Raw genomic sequence first — 20,997 nt, 5'->3', positions numbered from 1 at the left:
TTTTAAAGAAAAAGAAAAAAACACTGTCAGAAGCATTGAGCAAGATTAGAGAATACAAATATCTCCAAAATGTGTCAAAGAAGAAATACTGGTCTATATATTTGATTTCACTCCTTTGACATCTTCTAAAAGAAGACAAATTAATGGAAAGCATATTTCTTAAACCAACATCTTTAAACTGAACTTGCTGATGAAACCACCTGAGTAATGTAAAAATGTAAATTAATATTATAAACTTCACTTCCTCACCAGTTTCTGAATGCTCCATCTTATGTTCAATAGTCGTAAAACTGCCTAATATTTGACTGTGAAATGAATAATTACAACGTGTTTTCTATAAATTTATTCTGGTTCATATTCTTCCACCGCTTTCACAAATACTTTCAGAGTCAGGATTGATTTTGAACATATTTCGGTCAATACACAATACGCCCTGTCATGTAATGACAACTCTCGTCATTTTCTTCAACACATGAAATAGGTTTAAGAATCCTAAAACAAATGTTTAGATTTGAAGCGTCAGTCATGTTTGGATCAGTCTTCACAGCTGGAATACATCTTGCACAACTTTACATTGCATCATACAACTAAAACACTATCATTACACTGTAACACCTACGTTTGCAAAGAGTTAACAATATATAATAGGTTGGCTGCATGTGCTCATTGTCTATTAGTTGACAGGACTTACTAGACACTTGTTTTAGCAGGTACATGATGCCTGTAATCATCTGCATGAGTAAATGTGTGTGCAGAAGGAGCTGAACACACATTCACCATTGTTCATACAAACATAAACGAGTATTTTCATCTAGTTTTAATGTGCAGACAGGAAGATGGCGAGTACAGAGCTTCAATTATCTGAATATTAATGTAAACATTAGTAGAAAACACTGAATTACAAAATCATCTTTGTACAGACTTGCTTGCTTTGTTTCCTTTGGTTACTGGTGTTTGTTCCAGTTGTCACAGTCGCATAATGTCAACTGTGTAAAAATACAGAACCGTCATTTCCCAATTTTCTGAAGCATTTCTGTGATTACACTGAATTACGAAAATTAATACAGCGTAACCCGTAAACTTTTTAACATCCATTCGTGGAATTACAAAAGTGAATTCATCTTTGAACAGTGTAAGACACTGCGGTGCAATATTTTCACATGACGGCTGTTTGTTGCTCCGAAACACCTTCATACTACGGAGTTTAGCATTCACATTATCCCTTTTTCGACTTTGTCTTTGAAAGAAGACACAAACAAGTTTGTTTTTTCCTGAACTGGCCGCCGAGTTCAACTTCGTGGGCCACGCATGGCTTTCTCTCCCACCCTGGTTTCTAAGAAGAGGACCGTTCCCCCGGTAGCTGCTGCGAAAAAAAACCCTAAAAAACTAAAAAACGACAGGAGACGCTTAAGATTTGCTCTTGGCTTTCTTCTGCAGGCGGGTGCGCGTGGGCTCGGTGAGCACCAGGGGTTCCTGGATGACCATGGCGGCGTATTTCCTGTCCAGCAGCTCCACCTCCACCTTCTGGCCGACAGAGCACAGGTCAAGCGGCAGGTAGGCGAACGCCAGGCTCTGCTGGGTGGTGTAGCTGTAAGCGCCGGACGTCGTGTTGCCGACCACCTGAGGAGGAGGAGGAGGAGGAGGAGAGACTCCGGCTGAGCGAGGGCAAGCACACACACCCGTCATGATCCTGACAGCTTCCGTCATTATACAGTATAGGGAATAACACATGTGACTGGAACGTCAAGCCCAGAAAACACTCGTAATCGATGATGAAATTAGTGATGTACCTACAATTATTGAGCGATTTGGTTTCTCTGTGAATGTGATAATGTGGGAAAACGGTGGGGGGCCTGATGATCCGCTGTGTAATTGCTGGCTTTTACTATTTAAAATTTACTCGAAAATACTGAACTGACTCACTCTTCCTAACAGCAACATGAATTACATACCACCACATGTAAAATCAGCCTGTATCCACAGCGGCTTCCATCATTTTATGTGTCCCTGAGCGCACTGAAGGCATTATAATTAATTATTAATAATTGACATACTGCTATATAAAGAAAACATCATGTGTATACATCAAAAATAGTCAAATCAGTATATTAAATTGTATGTGAATATAAATATTGAATATTAAAAACAGAGATGTGAAAAAACAGAGAAAACAGTAAGCTGCAAGGGAGTGAGAGTTGTTCTGGTAACTGGTACAAGTTCTAACTTTCACCGCCATGGTCTCCACTAACCTTTCCGTTGTACCAGACGGTCTCGTTGCCTTCGGGGTCGATATCGTCCGTGTCCAGGGTGAGGTAGGACAGCTTCCTCTTCAGGCCCTTAGCTTTGATTTCCTGAAGGGCGGCTTTTCCGATAAAGTCCCCGGGCTGAGTAGGGGCAGATGTAAACAAAGGGGATTCAGGTATTGAGCTTATTCTCAGTGGCAGAAGGAATACAAAGAGAAGAGTTTTAGGTAACCTTGTTGAGTTTAATGAAATAATCCAATCCGGCCTCCAGGGGATTGGTGTCGCAGTTCATCTGCAAAGATCAACAAAGTGATCAGCAAACACCACAAACACTTTGGGAAAATCACTGCAGTGGAACATCTTTTTTTTTTTTTTTCACCCTTTGTTAAGCAGATGCCTAAATGTACTACATTTCGCATTTCTTCTTGTGCTCTTATGTGCTACTTGTGGAGGCTGTGTGTGAACATACGCATATAAACACAACAAAGTGCAAGTGACAGCATGCCCATTTTAATTCAAACACACATATCTAACAAATTAGTACAAGAAAGCACAGCAGGACTCGACTGTGCAGAGAAAGTAAACTGTATATTGGCGTTTATCTTTACTGGCTTTAGAGCAAAAAAAAAAAAGTCAGGAAATATTCAGCAGTGTATTTCAATGAGTGACACAGGCGAGAAAATGTGTATAAAGTGAGTGCGGGTGCGTGTGTGTGTGTGTGTGTGTGTGTGTGTGTACCTCAGCTCCCCAGCCTCTGAAGCCCTTCTCCAGTCTCAGAGAGCCCATGGCATAGGCTCCAAAGTTGTCAATGCCCTCATCTTTTCCTGCTTCCATCATGGCCTTATACACGGTTGCCATGTTCTTCTGGTCCATGTAAAGCTCCCAGCCCAGCTCACCTACACACACACACACACACACACACACACACACACACACACACACACACAAATGCAACTTGACTCAACCAGACAACGGCTCAATTGTGAAGCAATTATAATTGAAATGCATTAAAAAAAACAAACTTGACAGTATATGTTGGAACAATTCAATCATTCATCCGGAAAGTATAAATATTTGTTTTATTCCTCGATGTAATTTGTTACTATACAGTAGAAGTTTCAGGTATTGCTTGTTATTTGTCCTAAAATAATCTGCCTATGTAATAATGGATATTTGTAATGCAGAGTCGGAAAACAAGTCTAACATCGCACTAAAATATCACTTTTAATCCCTTTTCATGCTGGTCATTGCTTATGTGTGGAATTAGTGGTTCAATAAAATCTATTTTCTTAAAAGTGGCAAGGTCAAATGTTAAAAAGTTGTCATAGAAATAAGCTAAAATTGCAGAAGAAAAAAAAGCTGTATTTTTTCTCTTTCACTTTTTCAAAAAAGGTTATTTTTGGAGAAATAAAACTATGCAAGTAATCGACATCTTCAGCAAACATAAAGCAATATTGAACAAAACATTGCATACACGATGCGAAATAATTAATCTATATTATTGCTTTTTCTTGTTCTTCTTTCCCAAACTGCATATGCATTTTATCCAAGCGGAACTATTTGAAGTAACAGTTGTCACTATTAACAGTACGTTAACATCATGCTGCTCCCGTCTCCATTTCATTTAATAAAATATACTTTTATAATCCTAGAAAGCTCAAAGTGTGCAGTACCGGTGTAGGAGATCCTGATGGCCCTCAGAGGAACGCCGGCCAGCTGGATGTTTTTGCAGTGAAGGAATTTGAATCCGGCGTCGCTCATGTCCTCGTTCGTCAGCTTCTGCAGAACTTTGCGCGAGTTTGGTCCGGCGATGCCGAGCACGCCGATATCGTCCGTCACGTTGCTGATCTCCACGTCGTACCCGCCGTCTGCTACTTCTGCCTCGATCCACCTGTAGAGAGCAATGAGAAATGCATTTTAATTTAATTACTTTAATTGCAAAAATCGATATGAATTGTTTCAAGCAATTTAAATAGACAGCATGTTTGACCATCACAAGTCTAATCATGTGTCACCTGGCAACTGACAAATAAAACCAGAATTATTTTGTGAAACTTTCTATATAATCATACTTGGAAATCTGCAATTATTTAAGACCAAGGTGCAAGAGGGAAGTTTAAAAATAGGGACATAAGGTAAGACATTTGTTAACGCTCAATATTCTGATATGGAAGTTGTAAAGCAAAGAAAAGCAAGTTTATCTATAGAGCACCACTGAGATGAGAGGTAATTAAAAGTATAATATAACAAGTGAATAACACAAGTTTAGTTCAGTAAAAAAAAGACAGCAAATAGAAAACATCACATTAATTACATTCTTAAAGAGCCAACATAACACGAAAACGACATATTCTGTTGGAGTTTGTTCATTTCATTCCATTTTGCTTCGGCTCAACCAAGACTTCAGAGAAAAGGTTTGTTTCTAACCACTAGATGTCTCTACGCTATTTAAGATGTGTTTTTCATGCCTTGGCGGAGGGTCTGATTGCAGAGAGGGACTGGATGTGAGAATGTGTCCTGTTGGGGGCAAGAGGCGGAGTGTTGTGTTAGCAGCTGCTAGGAGGTTTTAGGTTTCTGCAGTAAAACGCACACTGTGAGAGAGTTTGATTCAGCGCAGCTTGTGATTCATCTCTGCCCTGGGACTGTGAGACTGAGCAAATGAGGAGCGGTTTGTCTTTCTTTGTTGCCTTTTAAAAGCTCTACAGGGGAGCTGAGCAATGAAATGTGTGCAGGATTGGACCAAGATGCCTTAAACAGATACATCAAACAGACATTTGTGATGAATTAAATATTGTTTTTGGAATACGTTAGCGTGACAGCACCAAGCTTTAATGCAATTTATTTTTCTATAGTGCAAATTATCAGGACGTGAGACGATTCAAAGTCAGAGGCGTTTGTCTCTGGAATTGCAAACTTTTGCACACGTACGAATGTTGATGTTAACGGCAAAACCAAACTACAACAGAAGCCGTTTGCCCCAGCATCCTGCTGGTGATCTGCACATCTGGCTTCTTTTTCCTTCATAACATCAGCAGCTGCTCATTAGTGTGGTGATATTCAAACATCCCAAAATAAACATGAATAAAATCATAGACACATGTTATTAATGGTTTTTTTCTTACAGATATCCATTTTATAATTTTTTTTTTAGAAGTTAATGACATTATTCTTGCCTTTATTTATACTTCTCCTGACGGAGAGATGCAGATGGAAAATCCAACGTTTTCTTTTTGAAGCCTAATTATTTCTTTGCAATACGTTTTTGGATAAGAAGAAGGTAGGAGCTGCCCCCTCAACATCCAGCGAGCTTGTTATCTTCTGGAAATCAGCTGAGAGAGGCAAAATCACTCAGTGGTCAGTGAAGATGAATGCCATTTGGAAGCGTATGAAAAGTGGCTGTGAAGGATTCTGTGTGTCATTTAGACTTAAACTTGGACAAACAACCTCAGGTTGAAGGTTTCGATGGAATAGATGGAAAAATGAAAACTCAGGAAACACTGTCATTGGAAAAAGATGTCCCGATAGATTCAGGAAAAGAGAAGCATTAGAGGGGGAGAACAGGCTTGAGGAAAAAATAAAAAAAAATAAAAAATCATATTGGATATGGAGCAACGTCAACGTTAAAAATATCAACTGGTTTGCAATGACTCGGATGAAGCTGACATGTTGCAGTTGTTCCAGGGCGGATGAGTGACAGAGTGTATAATTAACATTGTATAATTTTACTATGTTTCGAAAACAGCTTCGACAAAAAAGCAGAACCTCAAGGAAACGGGATAATCCACTCACGTTACCCAACCAAATCTGCCTTGTAATGCAGCTTGGCACCACAAGGGGGTGTCCTGAGTCACACGCAAAAGTAGCAATCGCAGTTCACACAGACCCCTTTCAAAGAACCCACAGGCTGTATGTGGTGAGCAGGTCTCGGCTAAAATCTGTGCGAAACCACGAGATCTTCAGTTCCAAATCAAAGACGTGTGAACAATTTGACATTTTTCACCTGAGGTCATGCAACTCCGACCCCGAGCCTGTGATGAGCAGGAACTCCCCCGGTGTCAGCTGGGTAATAGTGACCTCGGAAAAGACTCTCCCATTGGGCGTCAACATGTGGCTGACATTCGTGAGACCCACCTGGAAACACACACACACACACACAGACACAGACACAGGCACAGACACAGACACAGACACAGAGAGAGAGAGAGAGAGAGAGAGAGAGAGACGTGTTTGTGTATCAATACTTTTCAGACTGGATTAACAATCCACAGAATCAACAATATTGTCGTCCAACCTTGGGCATGGTGTTGGCAAACAGGCGGTCCAGCAGCTTCAGCGAGTCCTTCCCTTTCATTATAAACTTCCCAAAGGGAGTCAGGTCTATCACTCCCACCTTCTCCATCACCAGCTGGCACTCTCTGCCCACCGGCCCGAACCAGTTAGTGCGTCGAAAACTGGGTCTGAGCACAAAAAAAAAAAAAAAAACACTGTATGTTCTCCGCTTTTAATTTACAAAAGTGTAAAAGCGCATTTCATTTTTTTAACTCAGAATTTTCACGATATACTTTCCAATTAAAAAGATATTTTCTTTCTGCTTTACACCAGATTTATTGTATTTATTGATTTTTTGTTGTTGTTATTGCTCAAAGAAAGTTATAAGCATCATTCCTTTTACAGCTTTTATCGAATTAGAAAATTCTGTGTAGTCTTAATTTTCTTTGCACTTTCATAATAAACATTTTTTTTTAATCCAGCACACCGACCTGTATTAAGTTTTATTGATGAATCTTAATTGACTGATAAAAGGAGATCAATACAAGTTATTGCTTGTGAAATACAGTAATATTAAGTACAATATTTACAATGTTGGTATGTTAGCAGGTAGAATTGGCTAATTTTATGACGAGTCTGTCACTTCTAAGTAAATGATGGCAGAACCGGACAGATGACACAATCGTAAGAGTCACAATGCTTCAAAGCCAGAGGGAAATAAGAGAACTTTGTTCCAAATTTTAGTCCAATCCACATGTCCAATCCACAGCCTGTTCATGATTTCATGCCCGTTTATCCCGTCCTTGGTCAAATAGAGGTCTGACGGACCGTTGCTGAGTACAAATGCTTTAGTGGAGATAAAACGCTGCATGGACAAGGCTGGAAAACCATTTATCCCAATGTCACAGACACGAGACGAGCGTGCAGCAACCGATGGGCCCAGCCGCATACGAGGCTCGAGGTTTGTCACAGGTCCGAGCGATTATCGGATTATCTCAAGAAATCATCGACTGTGAGGGCTTTTAAAAAGAAGATAGCGATGATACATGTGCTTCTGCATGTGTCGCTTGAGCGTGAGCAGCTGTCCTGCTCTTACAGGGCTGTTTCTAAATGGTTGTCTTGTGCTGCTGCTGCTTCAGAATCAGAGGGGCCGCCGGATGATGTGTGGAGAATTGGCTGGGAGGGAGCTTAATGTAACCTCCCATATGAACCCAGGAACATGATGTCCTTTTACCTTTATTGTACCACCATGTACACCAGTCCATGGTCATTTTAATGTGTGTGTATGTGTGTGTGTGTTGCATGTACAGTTGGGGAATGATATTACATGGCATGCTTTACAAAGCCAGAGCACAGGAAGATTTTGTTCATCTGTACATCTGGAAATAAGTACATGAAAGACGCCATCAGACATTTACGAGTCAAAGGCTTGTGGCCTCACAGAGAGAACGTGACAGTCCGTGCAGGGTCTCATGTTTCTCTTTAGGTTTTCCATGGCTACTGCATAGAATAGATAGATAAGATAGACGTATGGATCTTACTTGTATCCAGTCTCATCTCCAGGTTTGTAAAACCAGTGTGGTTGTTCCCAGCCAGCATGGAACCCCATGGATCCTTTGTCCTTCAGCAGCTCATAAACGCCACTCGTCCGGTAGGTCGGCCGGCCGCAAAAGCGCTCCTCCTTGGGGTAACCGACTGAGGTGACCATGAGGAAGACACAGTCGATGATGACACACCATTAGAAACGCGAGGCTTTATCGCAGTGAAATATTCGCAGTCAGTCTCCTGGTTTTCTTACCCACGTTGTTGTATCCATAGGATTCTCGCGCTTTGGCGCACATGAAGGGCACGTCTGCCCACTTTCCATAGCGGTTTGGGTCGCACTCGATCAAGTCGTAGGGCGGCTCGCCATTCATGATCCAGTTTCCCAGGAACTTGCCAATCCCACCGGCGTGGATGATTCCATACCTGGGCACACAAAGTGCAAGAATAACTACAACATTTCAGATGACGTTTTGTGTGTGCCTGCTGCTTGCCGCTGGCTCGGATCCCCTCCATCTGTTTTGACGGGCCGAATTTTCACAGCTTGTCGGACATGGGTTTGCCAAATCATTGACAAAAGTCATAGCACACTATTCCTGAATTTTCTGCACGTTTTGATGCGCTTTTTGTGTACTCCACTTTGTGACTTTCAACAAAATCCCGTCTGCTTTGACAGGATAATTGTTCTTTTTTTTGTGATTTTTGCAGAAATGATTTACCCAGACTTTAACAAAAGTCATAGTATTCCACCATTTTTGATGTACGTTTTGTTTATGTGCTCGCAAGGGTGTGGGGTCAGTTACTCGCTGGAAATTTGGCAGAGGAACGAGATCAAAATTAAGTTAAAAGGATAGTAATTTGTGAAAATGACATGAAATCGTTTTGTTTCTCAAATTATATTCCTGGTTTTACCATTATTACTATAATATGTTTGTTCTCAAATGACACACAGGAGCATCAGTTGCATGACTGAAATCCTGTTTTTGACCCTTTATCTTAGAATTTAATATCTACTAGTGCAGAAATGCTGTGAGTTCTGTCGTTACAGTGATTTTACCCAAAGCCGATGGCTGTCCAGTAGTTGCGAACTCCGTGGTGGGGTCCGACCATGGGCAGCAGGTCTGGGGTGTACGTGATCGGGCCGGACACGATGTTGATGATGTCAGCGGTCTTCAGTACCGGCACCATCTCCATGGCCATCTCAACGTGGTCCATAATCCTGTCGAGATCCGACTCGAACAACTCCTTCCCAAAACCTGCGACCAACGATCAGATTTAACCAACAGAAAAAAAAAACCAAACTGATAATAAACAACCTGAGGTCAGCAGACAGACCTGGTGGAACTCCATCTCTGACCCACGAATCCTGGAGCACCATCTTCTCCATCTTCTCATAGGGACCGAAGAGGAGGCCGTCTCTCTCCTGACGCAGGTAGTAGGAGCCCTCCAGGTCCCTGATGACGGGAAGCTCCTGCTTCAGGGCCTTAACCTCCGGAACTGTGGCTGTTACTACGTACTGATGGTGCACCGGGATGGTGGGGTGTTCAAACCCAATCAGCTTGCCCACCTCTCGGGCCCAGAAACCTAAAAATAATATCAACAAAGAAGGTCTGAAAACGGCTGACAAGATGGATCCAAGAAGAGATGTCGATTTTACTACTGATTCCCAATATGGTTTTCTTTTCAATTGATCTAAAAGGACACGGAGGTGAACCGATGACCTGCTCTCTCATGTTTTTACTTATTTCTAAGGTACTGTATTTTGTCTTTAAATAACCTGTTCAGTACTACAGTCAACAAGAAAAGACTATAAATACATTTTGACCTGACGATATATTTCAGTGCATTATACAACCTATTTTATTCGGAAAAAAAAACATTAAAATAGACCTTTCAATTTGTCACTCTAACATTTTTATCAAAGAGATAATGACCAATATGAATTCAAAATTCGAAAATAACTAAATGTTCCTTGGTTTTTAACAGAATAGCTTAAGTGGGACTTTAATCATCGTATCCATCTTATAGAAACCACTTTCATGACATAGTCAGTCGCAGTTGTACCATTTCTTTAAGGGGGTCTCGCCTACCTGCTGTAACTCTGTGGAAAACAAGCAAACAACTTACAGAAGGTCCTAAATAATGAGCTTTTTGCTACCTCCAGACTGTATAGCGCCTATAATGTGAAGTTAATTTCTCCCGGTGGAAACAGGAAACTCTGATGAATGAATCTGTTTGTAAGGAAAATACACAGCCTCCACCACCCCCACCGCTACTTTCTTTTTTTTTTTTACCATTTGCTGGACACGAGCAGGAATAAAACATGATGAAAACATTTAAAATGAACACAATTTATGTCACAGAAGAGAAGGTCCAGTTTAACACATGCAAACAAACACATCTCGCAATGAAAATAGAGTCTGTGCAAGATAAATATATAGGACTAAACATTTTTAAAAACAACCAGAAAAAACTACTTTGGGAAGGGAACACTCTGAATTGAAATACAAAAGTGCAGAATACAGATGCTCTGGCCAGCAACAGCAGGGCAAAAGCTGAAAAAGTACATAAAACTGGCAATGAAATGCAAAGTGTAAAAGTGAAATGAGCATCTGGATTTTGCAGCCTGTAAGCCTTGGACAGTTAAAGTCCCAAGCAGCACTGTTATCTAACACCTGACATGGTGGTTTTTTGTTTTTGTTTTTCAATTTATTGCTAAAAATCAAGTGGTATTGATTGGAAGGTCACTCATATGTTAAAAAAAAATAAAGAGTGAGCAGCTGGTCTACAAATCAGTAACTACAAAACAAATACGCTGTGACATGGATCAGGAACTGATGATTCAGCGTGGTTGCTGTGACCTGCTGATACTGTACCGGTTGAAACAATGAGTCTCAATACTGAGCTGTTCATCTGTGTCACCGGTTCTCATCTGCAGCCAGTTTACATTGCATCTATTCACACATTGCATGCGTTTCATACCCAAGATGAAGGGGATCCATCAGGATATTGTGTTAATAAGGTATTCAACGCAAAAACTGCACAGAAGTGTGTTTGCATCCGGGAAAAGTTGACGAATAGAGTCAGCAAGTGTACCAAAAAAAAAAAAAAAAAACACCCTTTGAAACAAGCACCACTTTGTCTGCATCAGCTATGCCAGCTACTCTCTGCCAGGATTTGTTAAAAAAAAAAAAATATATATATATATATATATATATATATATATATATATATATAAAGTCACAAGCTGAATCAAACACTGCCAACATTTACGTAATTTTCCCTCCGCGAGGAGTATTTCTACAGTTGGCTAAATGGAGAGATGAGAAAACTCTGCAAAAAAAAAAAAAAAACAAGAAGTGATATCAACATCCCGAGTCAGCAGTAAGTGAGTCAGAACACAATGTGCTGAAGGGAGAGAACAAAAAACAAAAAAAACATGAGAGAATCACAGTCAGTACATAGGCAGGGACGTTGATGGTGGTTGCAAGTAATGATCCATTTAAAATATGCTGAGATAATATGCAAAAAAAAAAAAAAAGAAAAGCTCAGTAAACCAAATAATATGAACAGGTAGCTAAAAAAATAGGATAAATTATTAGTCAATTATTTAGCAGAAAGGTATTTAGCTGAAAGTATGGCTTAAAGAAATCTAATTATTGAGCTGGAATCAGGGCATAAAAAGTTCAATTACAAATATTATAAACTAAGTTAACAGTTATACATCACAGTTAGAATATTTAGTTTATAGTAGTTCATAAACAATTGAAATATAAGTAAACATAGTGCATGAAAAGATCAAATATGTTCTAATAGTAGTAGCCATTATATAAACTTTGTACTTAGATCACAAAAAGCCCAAATTGCAATTTGCTTCGATGAAATTTTCAATCTTACAAATAAAATACTTGGTAAAACTTTTAATGAAATATCTGATAAATTAGAAGGGAAAATTTAATCAGTGATAACGACATATTGGGGGCATGTTTTAAAGTATTTTGCTGCAAATGATACATTAAGGGAAGGAAGGAAGTAATAAATATCAAAAAACAAGTACCAAATGGAAATCATTTGTATACAGATACAGAGAAGTTAAAGAGAAGTAAAGAGAAGTTGATGACTACCAAAACCCTGGTCAGCTGTTTAAAATGAATAGGAAAAAAAAAAAACATGAATAAAAGTTCTAGTTACAAAGTTTAAATAGACAAAAGTAAACTGATAAAAGTTCGTTAAAGGTTAAAGCTTAGTGTGTCAAAGGTCGTCTGCGATCGTGAGCCAAGCGGATTGATTGCACGTCGTTGTTGGTGAACCGATAACAAACCAACACACGGAACCGAGACGATATCGTCCTCCCTCCTTTCATCTGACCGACTGAGCGAAACCCATCCTGTCGGGTCGCATACCGAGAAACATGACCCTTAACTTCCATCCCGGCTTCTTGCTGGTTGCGAGAGGAAGCTTCATGAGAAAGTGGGGGTGCAACATGTGTTTTGAACTACTTTCTCAGTTTCCACAGCGATGAAGCGGGGGGGGAGGGAGACAAAGAGAGGTGAATGCCTAAACAGACCCCTGAGCAAGGGGGTTGCCATCGAGGGCAGAAAAAAAAAATAAAAATGCGAGCACAGACATCCAACAGGTTAAAAAAAAAAAAAAGGCATTTGAATCTTTATGTGAGCACAATGTGTTTAAAAAAGAACATTGTTGTTTATATTGTTTAAGGGTAACATTTAAAGGTTTTTTCCTGTCAGGGTCATTTGTGCGCAGCCTCGTGTGTTGTCAATCTAACAACCACAGAAACAGGAAACACAAGGACGTACAGTTCAAGTTTGAATCCGTACATGTACACAAGCACAACCAATCAATCTTTGGAGAACCTCTGGAGAACGGAGCGCAAAAAAAAAGCAACAAAAAAAAAAAAAACGATGAGAAAATGTGTTTTCGGGAGGTGTGCATGTGCTGCCACTCCAAGATTGGAGGAAACGTGAACTGCTGGCCAGCTTGGATTGGCTGTGGGACACAATGCAGGGTAAAGAGCCAGTGCGGAGCCGCGGCCTCACTGGCTTCCACCAGCGAGTACAGAATGTGCAAACTGAAAACGGCAAAACCTGCGGCGGCGATGTGAATTCAGCTGTGCAGCATTTGTTCCGTTGCCATTCTTCAAGATGCTCCTGAGCAACCTCCTGCACAGGCCAAGCCCTTCAGGGGACACAGTCGCATCCTCGATATATAACTCAAACACTGGCTGCCAGTTCATTTCAGAACCCGAGTGACACTGCACTAATGAAAATTATCAATGACCTACATGTCGATTCGGGCGGTTATGCAACATGCTGGAAAAGCAGATTCCTGAAACTCGGCCAGATAAACAAGCAACTGCAGCAGGGATGAAAGAAGCCGTTGCCAAATAAATCCTCCCAGAACTGGAACGACCCAGTTCAAGCCAAAAAACTCTCTCCGGTGAACTCTGGTGCTGTGGTCTTGGTGGGCAAAGGTCCCCCCCCACATATCACTCACAGATAACACCTTTTACTGTCTACACACAGACGGCTCAAATGACTCAAACATTTGTCTCTTGGCAGACGCAGTGAAATTGCTCATATTCTATACTTTTTAGAAATTAGCATGTTCCGAAAATACATGGAATGAATGCAAAATGTTTTTTTTTATCTTCGCTACCAGAGAAGATTTATGAGATTTATTTTTTTTTTTTGGTTGCAGAAAATTCAATGAATCAACCATGCATTTTATAGATTATTCTGTGTCTGTTGTATGAAAGCTTGAGGTGACAAAAGTTCAAGTAGAGATACTTGTGTAGAAAAAGACTTCAGTGGAAGTAAAATTATTAATTCAACTTATTTACTTAAGGAAAAGTAAGAAGGTTCTGAAATGTACTCACTCAAGTACAAAAGTAAAGAGGAAATTCAAACTTTATTGATGAACAATGCCTAATTTTTAAGACATTTTAAGCCTTGTTCTTTGATGCTTCCTGGTGATGGGGCAATTTTCAATTCAATCTAACACACAGACAATATTATGACTTAAATTATGAAATAAATTCACAATACACAGCTTCAAAAAAATCTAATATTGAGTCGATATTGTGACACACAGACTGTTGTGAGTGAAATTATTGAGTTTTCACACATTGTTTTGAAGTTTTCAAAGCAGTATTTGGCTGACTGGGACTAAATCATGACAAACCCTAATTACTTGTTGGAAATTACTATTACATAAAAAGTAACTTTGTATTAAAAAGACAAACTGTAGAAGAACCAAAGTTTGCGAAAATAACCCTTCACTGAAAGTAGAGGTTGAGACACCTAAAATGTAAAAGAACTGATTCAGCATATTTATGCGAGTAAAAGTAGATTATGATCATGATTCAGAGATTAGGAGTGTCAAACATAAGGTCAACTGCCTCCAGGTTTTGCAAAAATACAATCAAAAGGATGTAAACCTATTTACTTCTTTCAACCAATTTTCATAAATACAAAAGACAAGACATGTGCCCTAAAAGTTAACTAATATTGAATAAAGCTATCAGTACAAATGCTGTGTAAAAAACAGATACAGAAGCAATGTTCATGTAAGTTTAATATCTAGTTTACCTTCTCATCACTTCATAACTGTGCAAATGCAATGCAATACTGGTGCATTATCGCGTGTTAAATTCATCTTTAAATTAAGTGTTTTTCAATGTTTTCCAAACATGTCTATGAGTTTAACAGACGGAGCAGCTGAACAAAAGGGGGCCAGCCCGTATGTCATTTACAGGGGACGTCTTTCTCACCACTCTCCCCAAATCCTCTCGAACAGATGGTGCTCATCATTCAGGAGAACTATCTGGCAAGCCTGAGGTTGGAGGTGAAGACTGCAACGTTTTAATGCACATGTGAGACTTTACACAAGGTTAACTGTGCCTAAATCTGCCCTTAAGGGTTTGTTCCGAAATAGCACTGGAACACCGGTGGCCACCGAGCGAACCCAAAGTATGATCGCAGCAAGCAGACCAAAGGCTGACAGAAGGAGCGGATCCACTCTGGTGAGCACGGCGCAGCATTTCCTGCCGCCAATATGACTCCTCCATACATTTTATGAGCTCTCGGCGAACTGTGAAAATACCACCACAGTGATCCCATTTAGTGCAGAGCACGGCGCTGTGGTGAAAGTTAGAACAGTTCTGTTGCATAATCCACATCCAGCCCGACGACCTGACTGCAAGTTGGATGAAGCCATGTAGGAGACGGATGGGATTATATCAGGTATGTTCAACTTTCATCACTGTGAAGGTCATGAATATTTTATTATCACTACCAATAGGCCAAAATGTGATTGAATCAATATACCACAGAGATATATGAACATAATTGCGACTAATTTAATGACTAATTGAATGAGATATTCAATATATTTCATTTAGCAAGTTGTTTACAGTTAAGATTTTGTCCAGTTGTAGTTGAAATGATGTGACTTATGGAAGTCAGCTGGTGAGTTCATGTCGGGCGTCAGCTTCACGGCAGCTGCCCGACGTGTCTTCGCTTTACATCTTTTGGTTCAATGCCAGGATAAGCACATACGGTATAACACCAACATAGAAGTGACTCCTTTTTACAGGGGTCGCCACAACAAATCATTCCAACTTCGATCGTACACTTGGCTGGTTTTTATCCCAGACGCCTCTCCTAATGCAACCGGGATTCAAACCCAAGACCTCAAACTCACCAAGAACCAAACTTATCCTGATGCACCATTAAAATACAACTTCTTTTTCAACTTTTGTACTAAAAATTAGAATCGCTCTGCACATTTGACCGCAACCTTTAAAAAGGTGAAAATTGTTAGGTTACCTTTTCAATAATTTTATTAGGGGTAACTTTGTCAACCTGAAAAAGCTTTACAAATATTTAGCATTTCCATTTGTCGAATGGAAACACAGTGCTACAAACAATCGGTGTTATCCAGGCACATAATAGAAGTGGTGACAAACACTAGCTCTTTTTATCTACTGGTACTTTATCCGTTAATTGACTTGTTTTGTGCGTTTTGTCTTTGGGGTTCATTTAAGATTTCGAATCTTTGATAAATGCTTTGTCCTCCTCCTTTTAAAACATGTTAAGGTTTTTTTTTTATAGTCATTGTTTGTTTTTATTTTTCACAGTTTCTAAATAAAATTCATTAAAAATTCATTCATAGATCTTCTAAAGGTATAACAAGAACGGGGGTACATTGGAAGGCCGTGTTATTTGACCACCATATTTAAACCAACTCTTCCTGGAGACAAACTAAATGGTTTTTTTTGCCAATTTAGAAAAAATAAAAATACATCAAGAGGTTTCTGGGATATTGCATTCACAACTGAAAAACACTACAACTGCTCTCACCTCTTCAATCGAAGACTATGATTTAAAAGATCACCAATCTCTGGTTGTAAAAGTACAGAGTATGAATATTCAAGCACAAACCTGCTGTGTTGACGATGCGATTGGCGCGGATCGTTCCGTGAGGAGTCTGGACGTCCCACTTGCCGTCGGACGTCGGGCTGAGGCCGGTGACCGGGGCTGGATTGTAGATCTGAGCTCCGTACAAACGCGCTCCAGCGGCCAGAGCCATGGTCAGAGAGTAAGGGTCAATGTGGCCGTCTCCGGGTGTGTACAGACCCGCCAACACCTGCAAGTCAAACAGGAAACCCATCAGATGATCAGGTCGTTTCCTTAATTAACAGTATCCTATAAAGGTTCCGTCACGAAGATTAATCTGTGATCGATGATTCGCCGGGAAACACAAAGCGGCGGCAGGTTCACACTCGCCTTCTCCATATTGAGCAGAGGGAAAAGTTCCTTGACTTTTTCCGGACTGATGAGGTACTGCTCCGTCACGTTCCAGTGCGTACGGGTCATCTGGTACTTCATCTCATCCACCCGAGCCGAGGTGGACGCGATGCGGATGCTGCCAGGCTGGTGAAGGCCCACTGCCTGCAGGAAGACGTGATATGGATGTTGTTACACAAAAAATAAATAAACAAAACATCTGCGTACGTAATTAAAAAAAAATGATATTAAAAGAAAAATGGCTCACCTGTCCGGTCTCGGCCTCCAGGGTCTCGTATAATTTAAGACTATCATAGTGGATTCTCTTGACGTTGATGCCTGGATGGTAATATGTCGTCAAACCAGCCTGAAATACAAACAAAGATAAATATATCCAAGAAGATGAGTCATGTTTTTCCTAGTTGGGGCTTAGTGTTGATGACGTGTAAGCAAATAGCTGTTTGGCCTCAAGCATGGCTTCAATATTAATACAATTTTTAATTTAAAGAAAAGTGTAATGGATCTCATTATTATTCATAATATACATTTTAACGTCATATTACTGTTGGTATAGCAGATTGCAGCTGATCGAAAATCTTTAAAAGGATCCACATGTGATCTTCTAATTAACGACACAGTTGAATTATAAAAACAGCTTATTTAACAGCTTATTTATACTAAAATAATCATGTCATGAACTGTGATTGCTGAAAAAGTAGCCGTGTTAACAGAGCCTGTGTCAAATGTAGCACATATTTATACTATTGGAATAAAAGTTGAAATCCACAGAGTGAGTGAGTGGTTAAAGTTATATTATCAGTCAACTTAATGTTGCAACTTTTGGTTGGCAAACAGTTCATGAATGAGACACGTTAACTCTTGATATGAAGATTAGTTATTGAGCTTTTTTTTCCCAGCCACACGCCACAAAGCAGCAGCATTATAACAGGTACTTAAACACATTCTAACAAGGTGCAGCACCTCTATCTATTAGCTTTTGTCTTTTTTGACTGAAAACTTTTCAGTCTATGCAGTTAAAACTATTTGAACTTCATTCCATGACCCATGAACAGCTACAAGAATCATGACTGAAAGCTAATTATCAAACCCTCAAAAATAATAATTTCTCATTAAATATGTGCATGTTAACTTTAACATACTCCTATATATCAATATCTTCTTCGATCGTTTCCTCAAGATTATGCAATGCAATTCAAAATATGAAAATTGTAGAGATAACCTGAACTTTAGTGATACTTTGCCACATATGTGTAACTAAGCCAGAGTTAAAATCATGTCAATTAAAAAAAAAAAAAAGCTGACATAGGTTTTAACGAATTCTCCACAACGCGATTCTCAGGTGAATTCAGGTCACCTGCAGTTTATAGATTTCCTCCCAGAAAAGGCCGACAAACATAGATTTCAATGGAAGAAATCAATGCCAACCTTTCGACTTATAATTCACTGTACTGGTGTTCAGACAGAGCGAGTAACCAGAGAGGAGGACTCCTCTTCAGACAACGTCCAACGTGTATTAATAGCGCCAGAGTGTGAAGCTTGTAAATGAATGAAGGAGAGTGAAGAAGCACTAAGTGGGTCAAGACCTCAGATGCCTTGGAAAAACTATAGTGTGACAGCTGCGCTTGGTAGCGCCGCAGTGAACGAAGGGCGGCTGTAAACGCTTCCATTAAATGAGACTGTCAAGGAAGAGCACTTCCATACTTTAGAAGTATTAAAAGGCTTAGCGGGGTTTTTTTTTTTTTTAAATACCATATCAGGGGCACTTTAGTGGAGGCTTCAATATTGTGATAACGCCCCTTAGATGTTCCTCAGAACTCATGTAAATACTGTCAAGGTAAAATAATCCAGAAAAGTCTACATCAATATATGTAGGAATTTAACCAATGGGGAGATTATGTTGGTTGAAAAGTACATTTTCAATGGAAAAATGCTAAATTGTAACAATTCAAGAGCTACAGTATTTTTTCAATGTATTATATGTGAAATTCTCTGATTTTCATATTTTTATACAACGTATGACAAAAGCAAATGCTTCTGGGTTTTGAACTATGATCTTATGAAGATTTGAAGCACTATCTTGTTGGTTAAGAGGTCGTTGTTTTTTTTTTTACTATTGCTTCATTTCAATATGTGTAAATGGGGAATATGATTTTACAACATTTTAAGTTGTAGACTGACATAGGGGTGGACATGATGACCTCCCCTTGTATGAAGCTGCTGTGGACACACTGTGGGACACAGACCACCTGGCCTGTCTCTCCTCCACCTTCCACACACATGGACCCTTCAGGGCGGACATACAGCGTGCCAGGTGGATCCAGCCGTCAGCTCAGACTTCTCCAGCAGCACCACATCCTTCATGCCACCTTTGGCCAGGTGGTAGGCCAAGCTGGCCCCGACACATCCCCCTCCGATGATGACGGTCTCTGCAGTGTCTTTCCACCTCTTCCCCAGAACTGTAGATGCATCCCTGCGAAAAGGGAAAACCAGAGTTGAGGAGTGACTGCAGGGTGAGGGATTATTAGATAGTGATCCATGCATACACACTGGAGGATAATGCTCAAACCGGTGGTTTTATTCAAACATCTTGAGCTTTGCAAGAGTTGCAAGAGTGACGTTTATAGATCTGACTGGAATGTGGCTTGTTTTTTGTTTGTTTTTTCCCCACTACGAGACTGAAACAGGCTCACCTTTGTTCCCCATGTTTTCTGGACGTGCAGCTGATAGTCCTGAGAGGAATTCGCTCAATCCCGCAGGCTGCAAAGTCGCCGCGCAACTTTCTGTTGATGAGGTTTAATATCCGAGACATGGCGGAAGAAACGCTACAATTTATTCACAAAAAGGAAAGAAAATAGAACTAGTGGGGGGGCATGAGTGGAGCCCCCTTTACCCTCCCGTGCCGTTTGTGCTGCGTGCAGATCCAAATATCCCACTTTTTGCGCTGACAGGCGCTTCGGTCCGCCCACACACACGTCGAGGAATTGCGTCAAGTCTGTTCGAAACTTTACCCAGATCTAACTCTGAGGAGTTAACGCTTCGACTGCCAGCACGGGGAATGTAGGTCACACACACTCACGCGCGCGCGCGCAATCCTCATGAAATACGTCTCCAGAGAAAGCAACTGTTTGTTGTTGTTTTTTTTATTATTTATGCAAAACAGTCATGTGCTCAAATACAACACAAATCAGAGGCCAATTCAAATGTATTTCCCCTTTCAAAGTGTATGACTTGAGTCCATTCCTTTTTAAAAAAAAGAAAGAAAAGAAAAGCCAATATCATGCATGTTTTGGAAGAAATAAAACATGACTTTCTGTTTAGTAGAGGAGTAAAATGGGTGTAAACCAACCTGTAAGGAATGATGAATGAAGTGGTATGACGTCAAAGCAAATTTGAATCAAAAAGCTGCTGGGTGAGAAAAAGGGAACCATGTTTTCATTCATTTATTTCTGTATTTCGGTATTTCTTTCTTTCTTTCTTTCTTTAAATATTTAAATATTTATTCTAAGATGTACGAGGCAGCAATGTAACCTGTATTTACATTAGTCAGCTCCACCAGACCACAACCTCCTGGTTGGATAAAGTGGTATGGATGATAAATGGATAGATTTCCCTAAATAATTGAGACCACTGTTTGTGTGTGATTTCTCCATATAGCCACATTTCAACCTCCAACCCAAATGGACATTCAATTTCAATAGTAATTTCCAAAGTTTTTACTGTTTTGCAAAAGAAAAGCCTTCAAAGGTTTTAACTGTTGTGTTGATTTTTTTACTCGACAGTATATCCCCTATAAGAAGCAATAAACTGCTTCCAGGTTTTGTTTTGGGGTTTTATTTTAAATGACTTACACAAACACCAGCAGGACATTAAATGACACATTGCAGAGAATCTTTTCAGAAAATTCCAAATGTCAACCTCCTAGTAACACCTGAATAGAGCCATTTTATTGCTCATTGTATCATGGACACTTTTTCGAAACATTGTCGAAATGGAAGGACATGGAAATATCGACCAGGTCCAGTCTGAAAGATTCATACAGACGTGTTTATCTCTCAGTGGTCCTTGAGCCTTTTTTATGCAACGCTTAACCTTTAACCCACCTGGAGCAGCTGCAG

At 40.0% G+C, this 20,997-nt stretch overlaps 1 protein-coding gene across 1 annotated transcript; it reads right to left on the bottom strand.

Annotated features, from left to right (window-relative positions):
• Window positions 1-369: 369 nt before the first annotated feature.
• dmgdh (dimethylglycine dehydrogenase) lies at window positions 370-19,771 on the bottom strand. Its single transcript, XM_080510569.1, has 16 exons — window positions 19,573-19,771; window positions 19,184-19,352; window positions 17,130-17,228; window positions 16,862-17,026; window positions 16,517-16,721; window positions 9,390-9,638; window positions 9,112-9,310; window positions 8,311-8,480; window positions 8,054-8,207; window positions 6,535-6,700; window positions 6,244-6,374; window positions 3,917-4,134; window positions 2,982-3,139; window positions 2,476-2,535; window positions 2,250-2,384; window positions 370-1,620 (listed from the first exon to the last, which is right to left on the bottom strand). Exons 1-16 carry the CDS (start codon window positions 19,689-19,691, stop codon window positions 1,408-1,410), a joined length of 2,610 nt encoding a protein of 869 aa, XP_080366695.1. The 5' UTR covers window positions 19,692-19,771; the 3' UTR covers window positions 370-1,407.
• Window positions 19,772-20,997: the final 1,226 nt, after the last annotated feature.

This window comes from Blennius ocellaris, assembly GCF_963422515.1.
Source record: "Blennius ocellaris genome assembly, chromosome: 15".
Taxonomy (NCBI): domain Eukaryota; kingdom Metazoa; phylum Chordata; class Actinopteri; order Blenniiformes; family Blenniidae; genus Blennius; species Blennius ocellaris.
This window is presented reverse-complemented; position numbering and strand designations above follow the sequence as displayed.

Coding starts and splice junctions, on each gene's coding strand:
- dmgdh (XM_080510569.1), bottom strand. CDS start 19,691: ATGTCTCGGATATTAAACCTCATCAACAGAAAGTTGCGCGGCGACTTT. Junction 16,722..16,861: donor CTCTGCTCAATATGGAGAAG/GCGAGTGTGAAC, acceptor TTTGACTTGCAG/GTGTTGGCGGGTCTGTACAC. Junction 1,621..2,249: donor CCGTCTGGTACAACGGAAAG/GTTAGTGGAGAC, acceptor CCTCCTCCTCAG/GTGGTCGGCAACACGACGTC.